The sequence below is a fragment of the Herpailurus yagouaroundi genome, unplaced genomic scaffold (assembly GCF_014898765.1).
Source record: "Herpailurus yagouaroundi ecotype Mexico unplaced genomic scaffold, PumYag 159, whole genome shotgun sequence".
NCBI lineage: Eukaryota > Metazoa > Chordata > Mammalia > Carnivora > Felidae > Herpailurus > Herpailurus yagouaroundi.
In genome coordinates this window covers 30,269,583-30,287,841 of record NW_024412400.1, presented here as the reverse complement: position 1 = coordinate 30,287,841, position 18,259 = coordinate 30,269,583, and the positions used below count along the sequence as shown (strand labels likewise).

The window sequence follows — 18,259 nt, the reverse complement described above, 5'->3', positions numbered from 1 at the left end:
ATAAACATTAAAAAACATGAAATTCTTAGGAATACATGTAACTAAAATATGAAATATCTACACAATGAAAACTATAAAACGTTGTTAATAGAAATTAAAGACCTATATAAACAGAGAGTTATACCTTGTTTATTGATCAGAAGACTCAATATTAAGATGTTTTCTCCAAGTTACCTATAGATTCAACATAGTCCCAAACAAAAATTTTGCAGGCTTTTAATTTTTTTGGTAGAAATTGACAGATTGATTCTAAAATTGATATGGAAATGTGAGGACCTAGAGTAGCCAAAAGAGCTTTGGAAAAAAAAAAGTTAGAAGTCTGATTTCAAATTACAGTAATCAAGACCAGGTAATGCTGGCACTAAGTATTAGGAGAATGAAAAGGCAAGTCACACTCAGAAAATATTTGCAAATCTTATGTCTGATACAGGAAATACATGCAGAATATATAAAGAACTCTTAAAACTCAGTAACGGGCACCTGGGTGGCTCAGTCAGGCATCTGACTTCAGCTCAAGTCATGATTTCGTGGTTCGTGAGTTCGAGCCCCATGTCAGGCCATGTGCTGACAGCTCAGAGCCTGGAACCTGCTTAGGATTCTGTGTCTCCCTCTCTCTCTGCCCCTCCCCTGCTCATGTTCTGTCTGTCTCTCTCTCAAAAATAAACATAAAAAAAAAAAAACCCTCAGTAACAAAAACAGGCAAAATAATTGAAGAGACACTTTACCAATGAAGATATATGGCAAATAAGCACATGAAAATATCAAGTTAATTGGTTATTAGGAGAATGCAAGTTAAAACCACAGCGAGATAGCATTACACACCCATTTGTATGACTAAAATTGAAAAGACAAGTGTTCACAAGAACATGGAAGAACTGTAGTGTTCTTATGCTACGCTACTGGTGGGAATCTAATACATAATGGTACGTTTGCTTTGGAGAACAGTTTGCAGTTTCTTAAAAAGTTAAACGTATCTACCATATGCAGTCATTTTGCCCCTAGATAGATGAAAGCATGTATCCTTGCCAGTACTTGTACACAGATGTTTATAACAGCTTTCAGTAACTAAACCAGAAAATAATCCAAATGTCCATCAACAGGTAAATGGATGAACAAGCTGCTGTATTCATATAATGGACTACTGTTCAACAATGAAAGGGATGAACTGTCAGTACATGCTGTGTCCTAGATGAGTGCCAGAATCATTACTCTAAGTGAAAGAAGCTAGGCAAAAAAGTGTACTCTTTGAATGATTCCATTTATAGAAAATTCTAGAAAATGCAAACCAGTGACAGAAAGCAGATTAATGATTACTTGGGGACGGTAGGGGTAGTGGTAGGGAGGGCCAGGGGGAAAGGATTAGAATAGAAAGAATCTTTTGGAGGTGATGGATATGTTCATTATCTTGATTGTGGCAATGGTTGCAGGAATATATACATGTATCAGCTTACCAAATCGAGCACTTCGTGTGCAGTTTATTCAGTGTCAGCCAAACTACAATAAAAATAAAAACTATCTTTGTTACCTGACCACCATTTGCTAACACATTTAAAATTAATTCCTAAATTTGCTGGATCTTAAGACTGAACAAGGACTCTTGTTTATAATACTGAGTTCCAGGGTGCCTGGGTGGCTCGGTCATTGAGTGTCTGACTCTTGGTTTTGGCTTAAGTCATGACTGTGGGATTGAGCCCCATGTGGGGCTCTGCACTGAGCATGGATCTTGCTTAAGATTCTCTCTTTCTGCCCCTCTGCCCTTCTCCCCTGTTCTTGTTCTCTCTCTCTTTCTCTCTCTAAAATGAATAAATGACTGGATGGAGAGAAAGAGTGAGTTCCGGGCTTCAAAATGATTAGGATAGGACTGGGATTTGAATGTGTACTTGTCACAGACACCCTAGATGATTCTTCTCATTAGTCAAGCTTGGAAAACACTTGACCCAGATTAAATTAATTGCACTTTGGTCATCTGAATCCATTTTCATACGTGAGAAGGGGTTGTTAGGTTTCTAGTACTAACAGAAAGGCCAGCCATAAAATACGTGATTGTCCTGCTTTTATTGAGACCCTTTAAAAATGGACAAAATTCTTTTCTCAGCAGTATATAGTATACTGAGGTCAGCCTTGCCTTATAAATTCCTGAAGTAACAGAAGGGAAATCTCTGAATAGACCCAGCATTAGTTAATATTACATTTAAAAAGCAAAAAAAAAAAAAAAAAAAAAAAAGAATCTTATTTGTATACCTTAGCTCACATCAGTATATGTTGTTAGTGAAAAAAAAGTTTCATGTCCTATATATTAAGCTATAAAATAACACAAGTTGGGGGAAGAGAATATGACGAATAAAAGAACACTTGTTATTCTCTAAATGTTCTTTAAACGGATATAGCAACAGCCTTTCATAAAACTCTGGAAAAAACAGCTTGACCTTCTTATTGCCCCCTTTCCAACGACGTCAAACAAAAGGAAATTATAGAATAAGTCTGTCTAAATTTTAAATGGCTTAGTTATCGGAAGACTTTAGAGAGCAATTTTTCCACAAATCATCCTTGTGCTGTTTGGTCTTGATTTTTTTTTTTTTAAAGGTTGGTGAGCCAACATGTAATTAATCACTTTTGTTGGCTTTTAAGGAAATGAAACTGCAGTGTACCCTTTGGCTTTATTGTTCTTTTTTTTTTTTTTTTTTTGGTTCTTTTTTATTAGTGTTGCAATATGTAATATGAGAACCTTAGGTGGAAGCTTAGTGAAAATAATGTGAACAGAACAATGCGAAAGAAGTAATTTTTTTAAAGTCAGCTTATGCACATTATACTATTTTCATACCCGTGTATGTCCAGATCTCAGATACCAGCAGCATTACTGTGAAAGTCCCTTACAGTCAGAAATTGATAGAATGTACCTCCATTGTCAGTGGGTGGGGTCATTCCTTGTGTACAAAATGGCAGTATCCACTTGTTACTAATTCCCATTGTTTATTCCTCCAAAATCTAGTTTGGATTATTCCTTTTCCACAGCTGCTGCCACAATCCAGTGAGTAAGAACAGGCCCATCTCATCTCATGAAGAAAGGGTGAGAACACCCAACCAGTCTTACTTCTTTGGGCTCTATTGCATCAGGGTGGTGAACTGCCTTCCATATGGAAGTTGGACATGATTTTTAAAATTATGTACTACTAATTATTATCATTATTAAAAGTTCACCTAGAGTGAGCCTTTAAGATAGATAAATACCTAGATGTATGCAGGCACCTTCCTTTAAATTTTATTAATTTGAAATCATTTTTCCATTTTTAAACCAGCAGTTTTAAGGAAAATTCCAGTGGGCTGTCTCTATGGAGATTTTAAAATTATACATCCCTCTCCACCTGTCCTCCCTTTCTCTCCACTCTCCCCTGCATTCTATCCACCTGTTGTCCCTTTCTCTCCACTCTCCCCTGCACTCCATCCCCCTTCAAAAACCTAGACCTCAGGGATGGGCATTGCTCCACCCTAATGATCTGTTAATGAAAAGGATACTGAGTTCCAAAGGCTTATTAACTCTTTGGTTTTGGTATTTAAGGGTATGCTAGCCTCAAAATGAGTTGGGAAATATTCCCTTCCTCCATTTTCTGAGAAGAATTTTTATGGGATTGTGTTATAGGTTGAATTGTGCCCCCCTAAAAACTAGGTTGAGGTCCTAAACCACAGTACCTTAGAATGTGACATTAATTGGAAATAGGGTCATTGCAGACATAGTGTTAAGATGAGGTCATACTCAATTAGGGTGTACTTTAATCCAGTATGACTAGTGTCCTTATAAGAAGAGACACAGACATGGGAAGGGAGAATGTCAGTGAAAACAGGCAGAGTGAGTTGCCACGGCTATAAGCCTAGGAACACCAAGGATTTCTGACTGCCACCAGAAGCTAAGAATAAGCTTCTAGACTCTAGAACTGTGAGATAATACATACTGTTGTGTAAGCCACCCAGTTTGTGGTACTTCATTATGGCAGGCCTAGGAAACTAATAAAGGTTTGTCTTTTTCTCTTTCAAATTTGGTAGAATTCACCGAGTGAAACTGGATGCAGTTTTCTTTGTGGAAACATTTTTAACTATGCATTCAATTTCTGTAATAGATATAAGCTACATACATTTTCTGTTTATTCTTAGGTCTACTTTGATAATTGACATCTTTTGAGGAATTTGCTCATTTCATCTAAGTTAATTGAATTTATTGTCATAAAGTTGAGTTCATATTTTTTGATGTAATGATGCTCTTTCATTCCTGGTATCAGTAGTGTGTGTCCTTTCTTTTCTTTGATTAGTCTAGCTTAGTGGTTTTCACCTCCAGCTGGGGGCATTTTTACCCTCCCCACCAGGGGATATTGAGTAAGATCTGGAGGTAATTTCAGTTACCACACTTGGGGCATCTAGTGGGTGAGGCCAAGGATATTGCTAAGGATCCCACAAGATACAGGATAGTCTCTCACAGCAAAGAATTATGCAGCCCACAATATACATAGTACTGAGGTTGAGAACCCTCTCCTGGAGTTTACAGTGTACACCTTTGACTTTCAAATAATATTCTACCACTCATGTTTAATAGAAGCATTTATAATATTTCCACTTAGTATCTCCTTCCATCCTTTATGCTACTGTGGACATACATTTTACTACTATGTACATTATAAGCCCCACAATACACTGTTACTGTTTTTGCTTTAAACAATCTATTGAAGAAACTTTAAAATAAAAAAAAAATCTAGTTGTTACTCATGTTTTTAGTATTCATTTTTTTGTGTAGATCCTAATTTTCATATCAGCTTCTGTTTGTCTAAAAAATTCTGTATTTTTGCCTTCATTTTTGAAGTATATTTTGGCTTGGTATAGAATTCTCCATTGATAGTTTTTTAAATATCCTAAAAGATATCTTTCCACTGTTTTTTTTTTTTGCATAGATTATAATAAGAAATAAAGCTGTTGTTCACTAATATAAGGTTTTTTTTTTAATCTGTATACTTTAGGGAGTATTTCTCGATTTTGTTATTGAAAAATAATTACTTAAAATTTAATGCACTGTGCTCAGATTTTGTACACAGACTCATTTTTGACTCGTGTGTTTTTCTTTTTCTTAATTTTTTTCTCCTTCACTCAAAAAAATTTGGTTTTTGGGGCCAGTTATTTCTCTGGCCTCAGTTTTTCTTACCTGTAAAATTGGGCTACCAGTGCTTCTCATAGGTTTTTTGTGAGAATTAGATAAGGTAAAGGATTCAAAATGTCTAGAACAGAAGGGACTCATAAACACGATACCATGGTACACAGATACCTTCCTCTTCATCCAGCTTCAGCTGTTCTGACCTCAGGGTTCACAAGTGGCAGTGGATCAGCGGGAGTCCCTGCTCTGAGCCCTTTCTGATCACATGGCAGTAACTCTATGTAGACGTGTTGCCTGCCTGGTGCACAATCCCTGTGAGCCAGGATAGCAATCCCTGTGAGCCAGGGCCAAAATGGGGAGTCCTGCTTGGACCATGAATAAACACTGTTGCCACTGCTTATGATTTCTATTCTTACTGACAGTTCACATGTTGATTTTAAATAAATCTGATCTTTTACTCAAGTGAGGTCCAAAGATGTTTTTTCAAGATACTTTCATTTATTAAATTATTTGAATATAGTAAAAATCCATGACATCTTATATTTAAATAGTTTACATATTTCGCGTATTCAGAATGCCCTTCCTGCAGTTAGGCTTAAGTTTTATTCATTTTCCACTTTTCAATTATGGACACTAGCTATAGTTATATAATGTAACAGATTTTTCATTTTAGGAAAATCTTAGATATAATTAATGGTGGTGGGTGGTGGGTCTTTTTTTTTTTTTTATGTTTATTTATTTTGAGAGAGAGAAAGTGTGAACAGGGGAGGGGTAGAGAGAGAGGAAGATACAGAATCCAGAGCAGGCTCCAGGTTCTGAGTGGTCAGCACAGAGCCTGATGCGGGGCTTGAACTCACAAACTGCAAGATCATGACCTGAGCTGAAGTCAGATGCTTAACTGACTGAGCCACCCAGATGCCCCTAGGGTGGTGAGTTTTATAATCAACAGTAAAAACAGTTCATTCCAAGGGATCTAATTACCTTAGAATATATAATAATGATATTCACATTAAAGGGTGCATTCATTAAAATGCTCTTTTCTTTCTTTCTTTTTTAATGTTTATTTTTGAAAGAGAAAAAGAGAGTGTAAGCAAGCTAGGGGCAGAGAGAGAGGGAGACACAGAATCCGAAGCAGGCTCCGAGCTGTCAGCACAGAACCCGACACGGAGCTCAAATTCACTAACTGTGAGATCATGACCTGAGCTGAAGTTGGACGCTCAACCAACTGAGCCACCCAGGCGCCCCAAAATGCTCTTTTCTGTCTGAGAGAAACTAAGTAGCTATCATAGACTTCTTTTGGTAGATGTTTTGCTTCCTTTAAGATTGGGTGCTATTTTCGGTTCATCCCTGGTAATGGGCAGCAGCAGTCTGCCCATGTTGTAAATGTTGCCTCATCGTGTTTCTCCTCCTCTCCTTAGTGGGCCTTTGGAGTGACGCTGTGGGAGCTCATGACTCTGGGACAGACACCGTATGTGGACATTGATCCCTTTGAGATGGCTGCGTACTTGAAAGATGGCTACCGAATAGCCCAGCCAATCAACTGTCCTGATGAGCTGTAAGTGTTTCTGAATTTGAAGACATGGGTTTCACTCCATTTATGATACTGGGATAAAAGAAGAGCCAGTGTCCGTATTCATACAGAGACTTTCCTTTAGAGAAGAATGACTCTTTGGATTTGAATTAGACTCATAGAGAATCGCAAAGTAAACCAGACTCATTCACTCTTTAATACATTTGTCATTAGAACATTTTATTGTTCTTCTATTTGTAAGTCTAATCTGAGAGACTAATAATGTACATAGTAAGACAGTACTGAATACTGTGTCAGTTACTCTATGTAGAGTGAGTATCTGACTTTTATTTATACAGCCTTAGTTATAAAAAGCCTTTCTCACTGTCATCTTACCTTGTCAATTGGCGTCAACTGATATGTAAGGAAACTGCTCCAGGCTAGTGACTGAGATAGTTCCTGTTTCCTGCTTTCATCATGTAACTTCCCATATAAATTATGGGATTGAGGGGGGCAGGAGGCTATTCAGGGGTGATTGGGTGCACACGTGACTCTGGTCTCAGTTCCTGAATCCCCCAAAGTTTTATACACCAAGGTGAGGTGGCAGCTTTTGCACTGATTTCACTGTAGATGTAGGGTGCTTAGAGCTTAGATAAACTTTCTACTTCCTTCAAGTTCTTTCTCTCAGAAAACATGGGTTTTAGGTATTTATATGAAATCTCTGTATTTGCTGATGTATTTTGATATGACATCATGAAGAATGGAAATCCACACATAAAATCCAGGTAACTTGTTTTAGTTTCTTTTCATTTTAGAACTGCCAACATATAGTAATATTCATTGGTTTTTAATATCATTTTTTCCATGCCCACCTTTAGACAAAAAACATAACTGGCATCAAATTGACCAGAAGATTAGGAGTACTGTATTATCATTAACCCAATTTTCCATTTGTGTCACTCTGCAGGTTTGCTGTGATGGCCTGTTGCTGGGCCTTAGACCCAGAGGAGAGGCCCAAGTTCCAGCAGCTGGTACAGTGTCTCACGGAGTTCCATGCAGCCCTGGGGGCTTATGTCTGACTCGCTTCTCACAGTCCCACAGCATCAGGAGCACTGTGCCTGTCGGGGCTCACTTGGAACCAGTCATAGATGCTTCGTACATCATACAACACCAGCAGAAGCACATGTCTTCCGGAACACCGTGCCTTAGGAATGCTTTAGAATCTGAACTTTTAAAGACAGACGTAATAATGTGGAATATTTTCTAGATATCATTTTTATTAGGTTGAACTGAAAAGCCTTTTGTAAATTTTTTGGCCCCAAATTTTTTAAAACATAGTTACTTTGGACTAGGGGTACATTCTTACAAAATAAATAAACAGTTTTAAAAATTGTTTAAACACAGATATTTGAAATAGCTATCTTAGTGCCAACTGCTTTTTATTTTTTTACTTCGTCAAGGTAATATAGGTGATTCACCTTTAAAGTTTTTTTGTTTTTTTTTGTTTTTTAATATTTATCACTAGTCTTGGGAATGGTTTGTCTTCAAGATACATTACTTTTTCCTTAGGAAAAGAAAAACAGCATAAAAAGATGTCTGGTTTGCCTTTTACAGGAAAAGGCAATATTAGAGGAAGAAAACTGTGGGAAAGCTACAGGGAAAAAAATGAAAAAAAATTTAGAAATAGAAGTCCTTTTGTGGGAAACTGTTCTTTTTTTAATTTTTTAATGGAAATTATTTCTGCTTTCTTATTTTGGGGAAAGTAGAAGCTGAGTTCATTGAAACATCTTCAGTTTGGCAGGAATTAGTGTTTCTGTGAGCTGGAAGTAGATTTGGGGCAGGTCAGTAGTAAATGATGGCGATTTTATTTATTTTACTCTCTGAGAAAGGAGATAATACAGTTCCAGAAAGTGAAATCATGTTTCTAAGATTAAGAATCCCTTTTATTGCACCTAGGGTAGTGCTATGCACAGAGTGGGTGCTTGAGTTGTTCTGGGTAGTGAAGAAAAAAGAAAGTAAACTGGTAAATTTTGTGCTAATCTTCAAGACTGGCTTAAGTATAAAGTTATTTCTTAAAACACTTGAAAAATTAAAGGATTTGTTTTATATTACAACAGTATTGAACATATTGTTCATAATGAACAATTGGTTGTTTGATAAGTCTTTGAACATGTAGCAACCAGCTAGACATCCATGTAATCAGGCTCTGAAGCCCTAACACAGTTACAGCTGACTCTACTCAACCTCCAAAGTCTAATAAGATGTTGGGGTTATTATTACAAGGAAGTATTACAACATTGAAACTTTTATCCAGAGCCATTAAATGAGGGGTATGTATGTATTTATGCTTGGTTGTAGTTGGCCTAAGGCAGAGTTGAATGGGCTGCCTAAATAGCTAGGCCTGCAGGTGCCTGCCTCTATTCCCATCCTTACAGGTTATTAGGGAGAATGTGTAGCAGTTGGAGGAGGCTTGTGCCATTCTTAAAGAAGTTTTATGAGTCAGCACATCTGGAAAAGTAGCTCACCCAGCACATGCTCTTCCAAAAGCAGACCAAGAGTATGATTTTTCTGAGTACCATTTATTTAATAACAGTGGTTCTTTGTTTTTATGAAATACTTAGCCCCTGAATGCCCAGTTTTTTAAAAGCTCTTTGAACTGTTTGTAAGTTACAAATGATTTTGTTCACAACCTGTAATCTTGGCATTCAATCAACAAATATTTATTTAGTTCTTTATATGCATTATATACATAGAATCGTTCAACTCTAGCATCCCTTCCAACATTCACTTCATTCTATTTTGTGTTCAGGTTATTGTTTAGAAAAAATATATTGTTTAGAAATCACAGTTCTATTATGTACAAGATCAGTTTAAAAGAAAAAGTGCTGACATGTGACTTACTATCCCAAGTTAGCAGTTGCTCTTGGAGGTGCTCTCAGTTTGCTGGGATGTGTGATGCCTTTAACCTTATCTTTTTGTGTTTGTAAGCTGTTTTATGTTATATATGTGTTTTTGTTTTAGTAGGTGGTTTAAGAGTTTAAATAGATTTTTCTTGCTGAGCTAGACTTCATTGACTTCAATGAAAAGAGCAGTTATAAGATTTCCATGGGTGGTCTTATTCTAATTGTTTTGTTGTAGGGTGTGAATATTACTGAAGAGATTTTGCAGAAAAGGTACTTTTTATAGGGAAGAAGCAAATTAACAAAGCACTGATACGGTTTTATAAGTTGGCTCCAAAGACCTAGCGCTCTATTACAGTCTGTCCTTTCTTATAACACCCCCATTGTAAGAAAATTTTATTTGTAGAAGTAAGGAGGATTAGGTTATACATTCAATACATGTATATTTATTGAGTGTCCATTGTATGTCTGGCTCTCAAGATAGGCAGGGAATAGGACAGATGGGGCTCCTCTCTTTCTAAGTCTTACATTCTGGTTGGGAAAAGCAGATAATGGACATAAGTAAGATTTTGGTAAGTGCTGTGGAAAAAAAATAGGTGTATCATAGAGAAAAACTTTAGGTGTAATATTTAGCCAGGCTTCTGTGAGCAGGTGGCATTTGAGCTGACATCTGAATGACAGGCCAGCTATGAGAAGATCCAGGCTGAAGGGACATAATTGCAGAGGCCTCAAAACAGAACAAACTGTCCTCTGGACGTGGCCTTTTCTGCTTATCTTCCAGCTGCTGCTGCTGGAAGATGAGGACACAGGCCAGCATGGCTGTAATATAGCTAGGGATAAGAGGGTACCAGATGAGGTCTGAAAGACACAGGAACAGATAACAGCAAGGCCTTGTAAGCCATGGGGCACATATTTTCTAAATAAAATGGAATTTTTCATTCAAGCATTTTTTTTTTTAATTTTTTTTTAACGTTTATTTTTGAGAGAGAGAGAGAGAGACAGAGCATGAATGGGGGAGGGCCAGAGAGAGGGAGACACAGAATCCGAAACAGGCACCAGGTTCTGAGCTGTCAGCACCAGGCTCTGAGCTGTCAGCACAGAGCCCGACGTAGGGCTCGAACTCACGGACCGCGAGATCATGACCTGAGCCGAAGTCGGCCACCCAACCGACTGAGCCACCCAGGCGCCCCGCATTTTTTTTTTTTTTTTTTTTAAATAAGGCAGTGACATGATCTGATTTGCCATTTAAAAAATACTATGCCAGGTCTTTTGTAAAGATTGAATTGTAGGGAGGCAAGGGGGAAAGTAATAAGACTCATTAAGAAATGTTGCATAGTTTAGGAAATAAAGGACAGTGGTTTGGGACCAATTTGGGTAGTATGAGAGATTGGAAGGGGCAGATTAGAGACAAGTTTTGAAGGTAACAGACAGCATCTAGATCTTTTGGATGTTGGAAGGTTGGGTGGAGAATGAAAGAGTAATCAAGGATGACTAGTTGGTTTGGGGCTTGAGCATCTTGTTGTATGGCCAAACTATATATTGAGATGGAAAAAAAAAAAAATTGAAAAGGAATAGAATTTTGCTTTGGCGAAGGGAATCTGTAATTTGTTGTAGGCCGTGTTTGAGATGCCAGTTGGTTATCTTTGTAGATAGATGAGAGTCTGCAACTCAGGGAACAGCTCTCATCGAACATGTTAATGTAGGAGTATAACATATAGACTATATTTAGAGTCATGGTATTGGATAAACTAGCCTCTGGAGAGAGTTTAGATGGAAAGAGGTTTTAGGACTGAGTCCTATGCTCTCTCAACATTTAACACTTTAGTGAAGGAAGAAGAGATGGCAAAAGAGGACTGAAAAGAAGCCACTCTCATGGGAAAAAGCAACAACAGAAACAAGAAAATGAGTTGTCATGGGAGCCCAGTAAAGTAAGTATTTCAACATGGAGAAAGAAGCCTCTATGGAATTTGGCATTATGGAGGTTATTGACAAAAGCAGGAGGGATTGGAGCAAGCTGAAGTATGACTGAAGTGGGTAGGTGGAGACGCTGTTGTAGTCAGCACTGTTGAAGAGTTCTTCTTATGAAGGGGAATGGAGTATTTAACTAAAGGAGATCAAAGAAGTATTTGGGGGTGCAGGCAGGGGGACTGGGAGGAGAGCATGTTTGTTTTCCAGATGAAGATACAGTACCACAAAATGTTCCAGAGGCTAATGGGAAAGATCCAGTAAAGGGAAGAAGTCCCTTTAGGGAATGGGACACCTTTTTTCATGTCATTTGGTCTATAAGCATGAAAGACTCTCGACTCCTGCCCCCAGTGTCTTTGGTTGTGGTAAAGGTGATGTTTTAATTGGGGAAAAAATGTGAAGGGGAGGGGAGGTGGTCCACAGAACTTTAAATGTTTCTGTTATATGAAAATCAGGCTCTGTTGAGTTCACTTCCTTAGGACTTCAGACCCAACATGGTTGTCTTGCTCACCACCATCATCTTTTGCTCCATTGCCTCCATAACTTCCTACTGGCCTTGACCCTTAACCCACCCACCCAGACTCTGGCAGAGTAATGCTTCCTAAAACAGGGCTGCTGTCCCTGCTTAAGCCCTTCACCACTTTCCCAAAGCCTTCAGGATAGGGTTATGGACTCCCAAGTGCGCAGTCTCCACTGAACCCGGCAGTTTTACCTACTGCTTCTCCAGCTCACTACTCTTGCCCGCATGCATTGTGTCATTTCATGTGTCCTTTCCTTTGCATGTGCTGCTCCTCTTAGAGTGCCACACTCCATTCCAGATCACCCAGGTGTGCAGGAGACTGCTCTGACACCTTACCCTGCTCCTCCAGGCTTTGTAGTTGCTTTTCAGCCTTGTTCCTGGGTTTGCACTGTGACAAAGGTAAGATGTGGGCTTATTTATACCACTTGGCTGTGCATCCCTTGAGGATAGGAATTTGTATGTCACTCACGTCTGAATCTCATTTGCTTAATTAGTGCTTGACACATGGTAGGATTGAATATTTAACAAATTGAGTAAAAATATCTATTTGCACGAGAGCAATTAGGCTTAAAAAAAAGTCTGCTGATTCTTTAAAATCATTATCTCATATTTAAAATACTGTGTTCTATTATCAGTGTGATATTTATATTCATATTTGAAGAGTTTAAGATTTATGTAATATAAACCAATATGGCATGAAATAAGAAGAGACAGATTGGTAAGGAAGACTATATCCCACCCCAGTGGTGGCTTAAACCACCCCCTCCCCCAAATCCCTTGGCCACTTTTTCACTTCATTATTCCCTGGTCACAGGAATAATTAGCCCAATGGCAGATTGTTTCACATTTCTACAAAGTCAACTTTGTCATTACACATGAAAATAATTACCCCAAATGAAGTAATTCATTGACATCAGTGATAGATTGTTTTCCTGGTCTACCCCTCATCCCCACCTCATATAATAAAAAGGAGGTGATATAATTTATGTGTCTAGAAAGGAAAAATACAGTTGCTTATTAAGTTAATTTTATTTCTACTTTTATTTTTGTGCTTAATATTTTAGAATAACATTGAACTTCATTCTTTGGGACACATGAACATCCTACATAAGTGTATTGAGTGCACTTATAAGTGTTTTATATATATAACTTTTATATATAAGTAGACTGAATCCGCAGGCCTCTGTTTGCTGAGTGCTGCTCTCTAAGATGTTAGAAACTTATTTAAAAAAAAAAAAGAAATGGGAATTGATATTTGAGCAAATAATAATATGGCATTTGTTCATACTTGGTTTATCCCATATTTCAAAACTAAAGCATTTCTTAGTGATTTATTTTTTGAGAGGGATAAGCATTCCCGTGGGGATATATCAAGATTGGAGAAAACATGTATAGTTTGAAAATAAAATAACTATTTACCCTTAAAAAAAGGAGAGAGAAATCAAAGCTGACTTCATGATGGCCTGAATGTTACATTTGGAATCAACTTTTTTGTATCTTTCTGAGTCTACTTTTTTGCCTTTTGTCTTCTTGGCTTCAAGAATAAGCACAGGCTGATGTTAGATAGGCATGCATCATGAGAGATAGCATTTGACTACAAGTGATAGAAATCTAACTGTAGGGACACATGGGCGGCTCAGTCGATTGAGCGTCTGACTTCGGCTTAGGTCATGATCTCACAGTTCATGAGTTTGAGCTTCTCATCAGGCTCTCTGCTAAGAGCAAGGAGCCCGCTTCAGATCCTCTGTCCCCCTCTCTCTCTACGCCCCCTTGCTCTCTTTCTCAAAAATAAAAGAAAAAGAAACCTATCTATAATCACTTAACTAAATACAGGTTTATTTCTCTCCCATAACAAATCCAGAGAGAGGTAAACCAGGGCTGGTGTAGTGATTCCAGGATATCATCTATTACCTGGTATCCTCCATTTTTGCTGCTCTGCCATCTTTAGTATGCTTTTGCTCTTAGGGACCCCCAAGGGCCTAGACCTGGGAAGATGGGGAAAGGATGAAAGGCTAAAGGCATGCGTTAGCAGAGTCCTTTTTATGAGGAGACTGTTAACTTTCCCATAGTGTATTTCCACCAGCCTCTTAGAGTGGCCAGAACTGTAGCATATGGGCACCCCTAGCTCTTAGGCATTATGGGAAATTAGAATTTATGGGGCTTTTTTTCAATAGCTTTATTGAGATATAATTCACATATCACTCATTTAAAGTGTACAAGTTAATGATTTTCACTGTATTCACATAGTTGTGTAACTATCACCACAATCAAATTCATTTTTACCATTCTGAAAAGAAGTCCCATACCCACCAGCATTTCCCACTCCCAGCCCTAGGCAACTACTAATCTACTTTGTCTCTATATTTGCCTATACTGAACCTCTTTTATAAATGGAATCATAAAATATATGGCCTTTTGCATGTAGCTCCTTTTTTTTTTTTTTTTTTTTTTTTAAAGTAGGCTCCATGCCCAGCCTGGAGCCCAACGCAGGGCTTAAGTTCACCACCTTCAAATCAAGACCTGAGCTGAGATCAAGAGTCAGATGCTTCATCACCTGAGCCACTCAGGCACCCCATGTGCTTCTTTTACTTAGCATAATGTTTTTGAGGTTCGTGTTGAAGCATGTATCAGTAATTCATTTCTTTTTTATTGCCAAATAATATTCCATTGTATGAATACATATGGGTGTATGTGTGTGTGCACATACACTCATGCACACACTTCATCATCATACGGATATATACTATTCACTCATCAGTTTATACCTGTTTGAGGAAATTGTGTTTTTAGTTGAGCACATTCTTGCCCTGAACAAAACTGGGTTTGTATTAGTAAGGAAGTACCATGTAGCTGCTGGTGGGAAGCTAGCAATGCCTGTCTCTGTGCAGAAATGGAGTAATGGACTAGAATCTGGTCTCCTGTAGCAATATATTTAATGCTTCAGAAGTTCTGTCAGGTATGAGAGGAAGTACAGTGATTGTGAAGTTTCAATGAATGGAGGGAATGCCCAGTTGGCTTGTTTTAAGGTTCGTGAATACTGCCATATTTGAGGAGAAAGCCAGACAGGGATTACTATTACCTAAACTTTCAGCCTCTAAGTCTGTGTCCCAAAAATCTGCTGTTCCCTTGTGATTGCTGTTACTTTGGTCTCTAGCCCTATTTTCCACTGGGCTATGATTCTGCCACCACTTTATAGACTTGAGCTTGCAAGGATATTTATTTCTCCTCAGTATTTGCCCTGAAGTATCTCCTACTGAGTGCCTTTCCTCTAGCTTCATGGTCTAATTACCTAGTGCCTTTGGAAGTAAGTCAAAGATTGGCTATATGTCTCCATAAAAATTCTTATTAAAAGAGCTTAAACAGGGTCACCTGGGTGGCTCAGTTGGTTGAGCGTCCAACTCCGGCTCAGGTCATGATCTTGCAGTTTGTGAGTTCGAGCCCTGCGTCGGGCTCTGTGCTGACAGCTCAGAGACTGGAGCCTGCTTTGGATTCTGTGTCTCCCTCTGTCTCTGCCCCTTCCCTGCTCATGGTCTGTCTCTCTGTCTCTCAAAAATGAATAAACGTTAAAAATTTTTTAAAGAGCTTACACATTTATTTAATGCTATATGACATGAATTTATTGAACTATATTTTATATGCCTTTATTTAGACTACTTGCATCCATATAAGGTTTGTTAATTTTTGAAGTTAAACTGCCCACTCCATTACTTAGTATACATCTAAAGAATACCCTAGAAGTTGTCTGTATAACACAGGGAACAGGATATTCTGGATACTTTGGGGGACTTGAGGAGGAATTGGACATAGGTCCTGGCTCCAGAAAAGCACCAGAGTTAGCATTTTTTTTTAATTTTTATTTTTAACATTTATTATTTTTTTTTTTTGAGGGACAGAGCACAAGTCGGGGAGGGACAGGGTCGGGGGTGGGGGTACACAGAATCCAAAGCAGGCTCCAGGCTCTGAGCTATCAGCACAGAGCCCAACGCGGAACTCGAACTCATGGACCATGAGATCATGACCTGAGCCGAAGTCGGACACTCAACCGACTGAGCCCCCCAGAAGCCCCACCAGAGTTAGTATTTTGAATAAAGTTCCTTTAACTCTGACTTTGCTGAGAATGGGTTTGACTTGACCATAATCTCTTCACCAGGAAATGCAATGTCTTGACAAACCTGTGTTTTAAGTTTTGTGTTGGAATCTCTAGGCAGTGTCCCTCTGGCCTTTGCTCTTTTTGTTCCCCCAGAAATACCCACAGGTGACTTAGCCGAAAGAAGGGCAGCTTTATTTGACCTGACAGGCATTCTTGTCAGCTAAGCAGACTCTTGTCTTATGATAAGGGCTCCCTAGGGTTCTTCTTGCCTCTTCTGGGAAGGCAGGAAAAGGAAGAGACAGGAGGCTGCAGCCTGGTGCTGCCAGGACCTGGGACTGGCTCCTCCCTGAGGACCTTCCTCTGTCTCCACTCTTCTTTCTGTCTACATTGGACCTCTTCCCACTTTCAGCATCCCTTTGTTACCAGCCTCACCATCTGGCTCATGTTTCATCTCTGTCCCTCTCAAAAGAGCCTCATTCCCTTTCCACAGGATGCAACATTTCAAGTGCATTTAAACAATATAATAAGGTTTAAAAATAGATATAAAGATTGCTTTTTTCCCACAGCCATTTTAGGATAGCATCACATTTTAGAGCTAAAAAGAGGATAACCTAACTATATTATTTTTACAAGGAAGGAAACAAATTGAATTCAGTATCATTTCCCAGACTCAAGATGAAAATAGACTCTTTCTCATGTTGGTGATTTTTAGGGAGGTAGGTATTCTTTTCCAGAAAGGGGAATTCATTTATTAGGGTAATTGTTAATACTGCATAGGTGGGCATTTTAATGTGTATACGTCAAATGAGTAAACATTGAATTGATTTGAGTTTTTAGACCTGTAGTTAGTTTGGTATTATTGGAGCATACTGTTCAAGACAGAGAGGGGAAGAGAGAAGATTCAAGGAGTAGATGGCTGATGTTACATGAAGGGCCTAACACTGAGAGGTTTGGATTTTGCCATATAGGTGATGGAGATTCCATGAAGGGCTTCCATGAGGTAGTGACGTGGTCACCTTTGTTTTAGCAATATTAGTAGCAGCTAGCCATTGCTTACTGTATACTAGGCATTGTGCTAGTTCCTTTACATGCATTATTTCTTTTACTTCTCACAATCCTGTCAAGTAGTATTGTCATCATCTCCATTTTACTGCTGAGGAAAGGGAGACTGAGCTAGCTTGCACATATAGTTAGTTGAGCTGTAATTGTAATTACAGTCCTGTAATTGTAATCCAGGGAGTCTGAGCAGAGCACAGAGGGAAGGACATCTGTACCATTGGGATAAGAGGAGAGGATTGTAGGGGTGGCTGGGACATAGTGGGAGACCTTGTTTGATGCTTTCAGCATTTGTAGTGTCATAAGAGACAGCATTCTTGATTGAAAGTAAGAGGTTGGACAGAGACCTGATAAGTATCTTGAGACTTTGTAGCCTTTACTGGGTGGGTGAATTTGCAAGGGAGCTGACCAACATCAAGTGAAAGTGGAACTCAGCTGAGGTTGGAGACAAGGTATTTATGGTGGTACTGCCTTGATTGGTGGTGGCATTTTTCTCTACATATTTGACTATAGTAGAACCTGCTGTAACAAGGAGTGGATTAAATAAATATTTATTTCTATCTCACATTACAATCCAAAGAGAGGAAAGTGGCCCAGGCTGGTCGACTGGCTCATTTCCTAGAACCACTCAGGGTTCTAGATCCCCTCTGTGTTGTTCCTTTATTCTGTAGACTGTGCTAATATGGCTGCATGGCCAAAGCTGGGTCTCTGCCACTTCCAGCTCCTGAAAAGGGCTAAGAGCAGAAGTGGAAAGCAATAATTTCTTTTTAGGTAAGAGAGAGGGAAGTTGGGCACATTGCTTGTGCTCAGCGTTCTATGGGTGAGAACTTAGGCACTCACTGCAAGGAAGTCTGGGAAATAGATCTGTCTAGCTAGGCAGCCAAGTGCCCAACTAAAACTGTTATTGTTGAAGAAGAGAACATATTTAGGGGGCCAGATAGCAGTCTGCAGCAGAAGAGAAGGCTGACTGTGAGGTTGATAGGGGAACTGGAGTTTTTCTGAACAGGAAGGGGAACAGCAGTGAGGGAAGCTTTAGGATGTTGATAAGATGTGGGTCAGGTGGTCATTTGAGTTCTAGCTGGGCAAG

General features: G+C 38.8%; 1 protein-coding gene across 1 annotated transcript in view; it reads left to right on the top strand.

The window, feature by feature from the left end:
• RYK (receptor like tyrosine kinase) overlaps positions 1 to 9,700 on the top strand; it is a gene marked incomplete at its 5' end in the record, with an annotated part of 108,471 nt that extends 98,771 nt beyond the window's left edge. Inside the window, 2 exons of the mRNA XM_040481116.1 lie at positions 6,550 to 6,686; positions 7,609 to 9,700. Of these exons, the coding sequence (XP_040337050.1) occupies positions 6,550 to 6,686; positions 7,609 to 7,720 (249 nt within the window). The remainder of the gene's footprint in view (positions 1 to 6,549; positions 6,687 to 7,608) is intronic.
• Between the last annotated feature and the right edge of the window lie 8,559 nt (positions 9,701 to 18,259).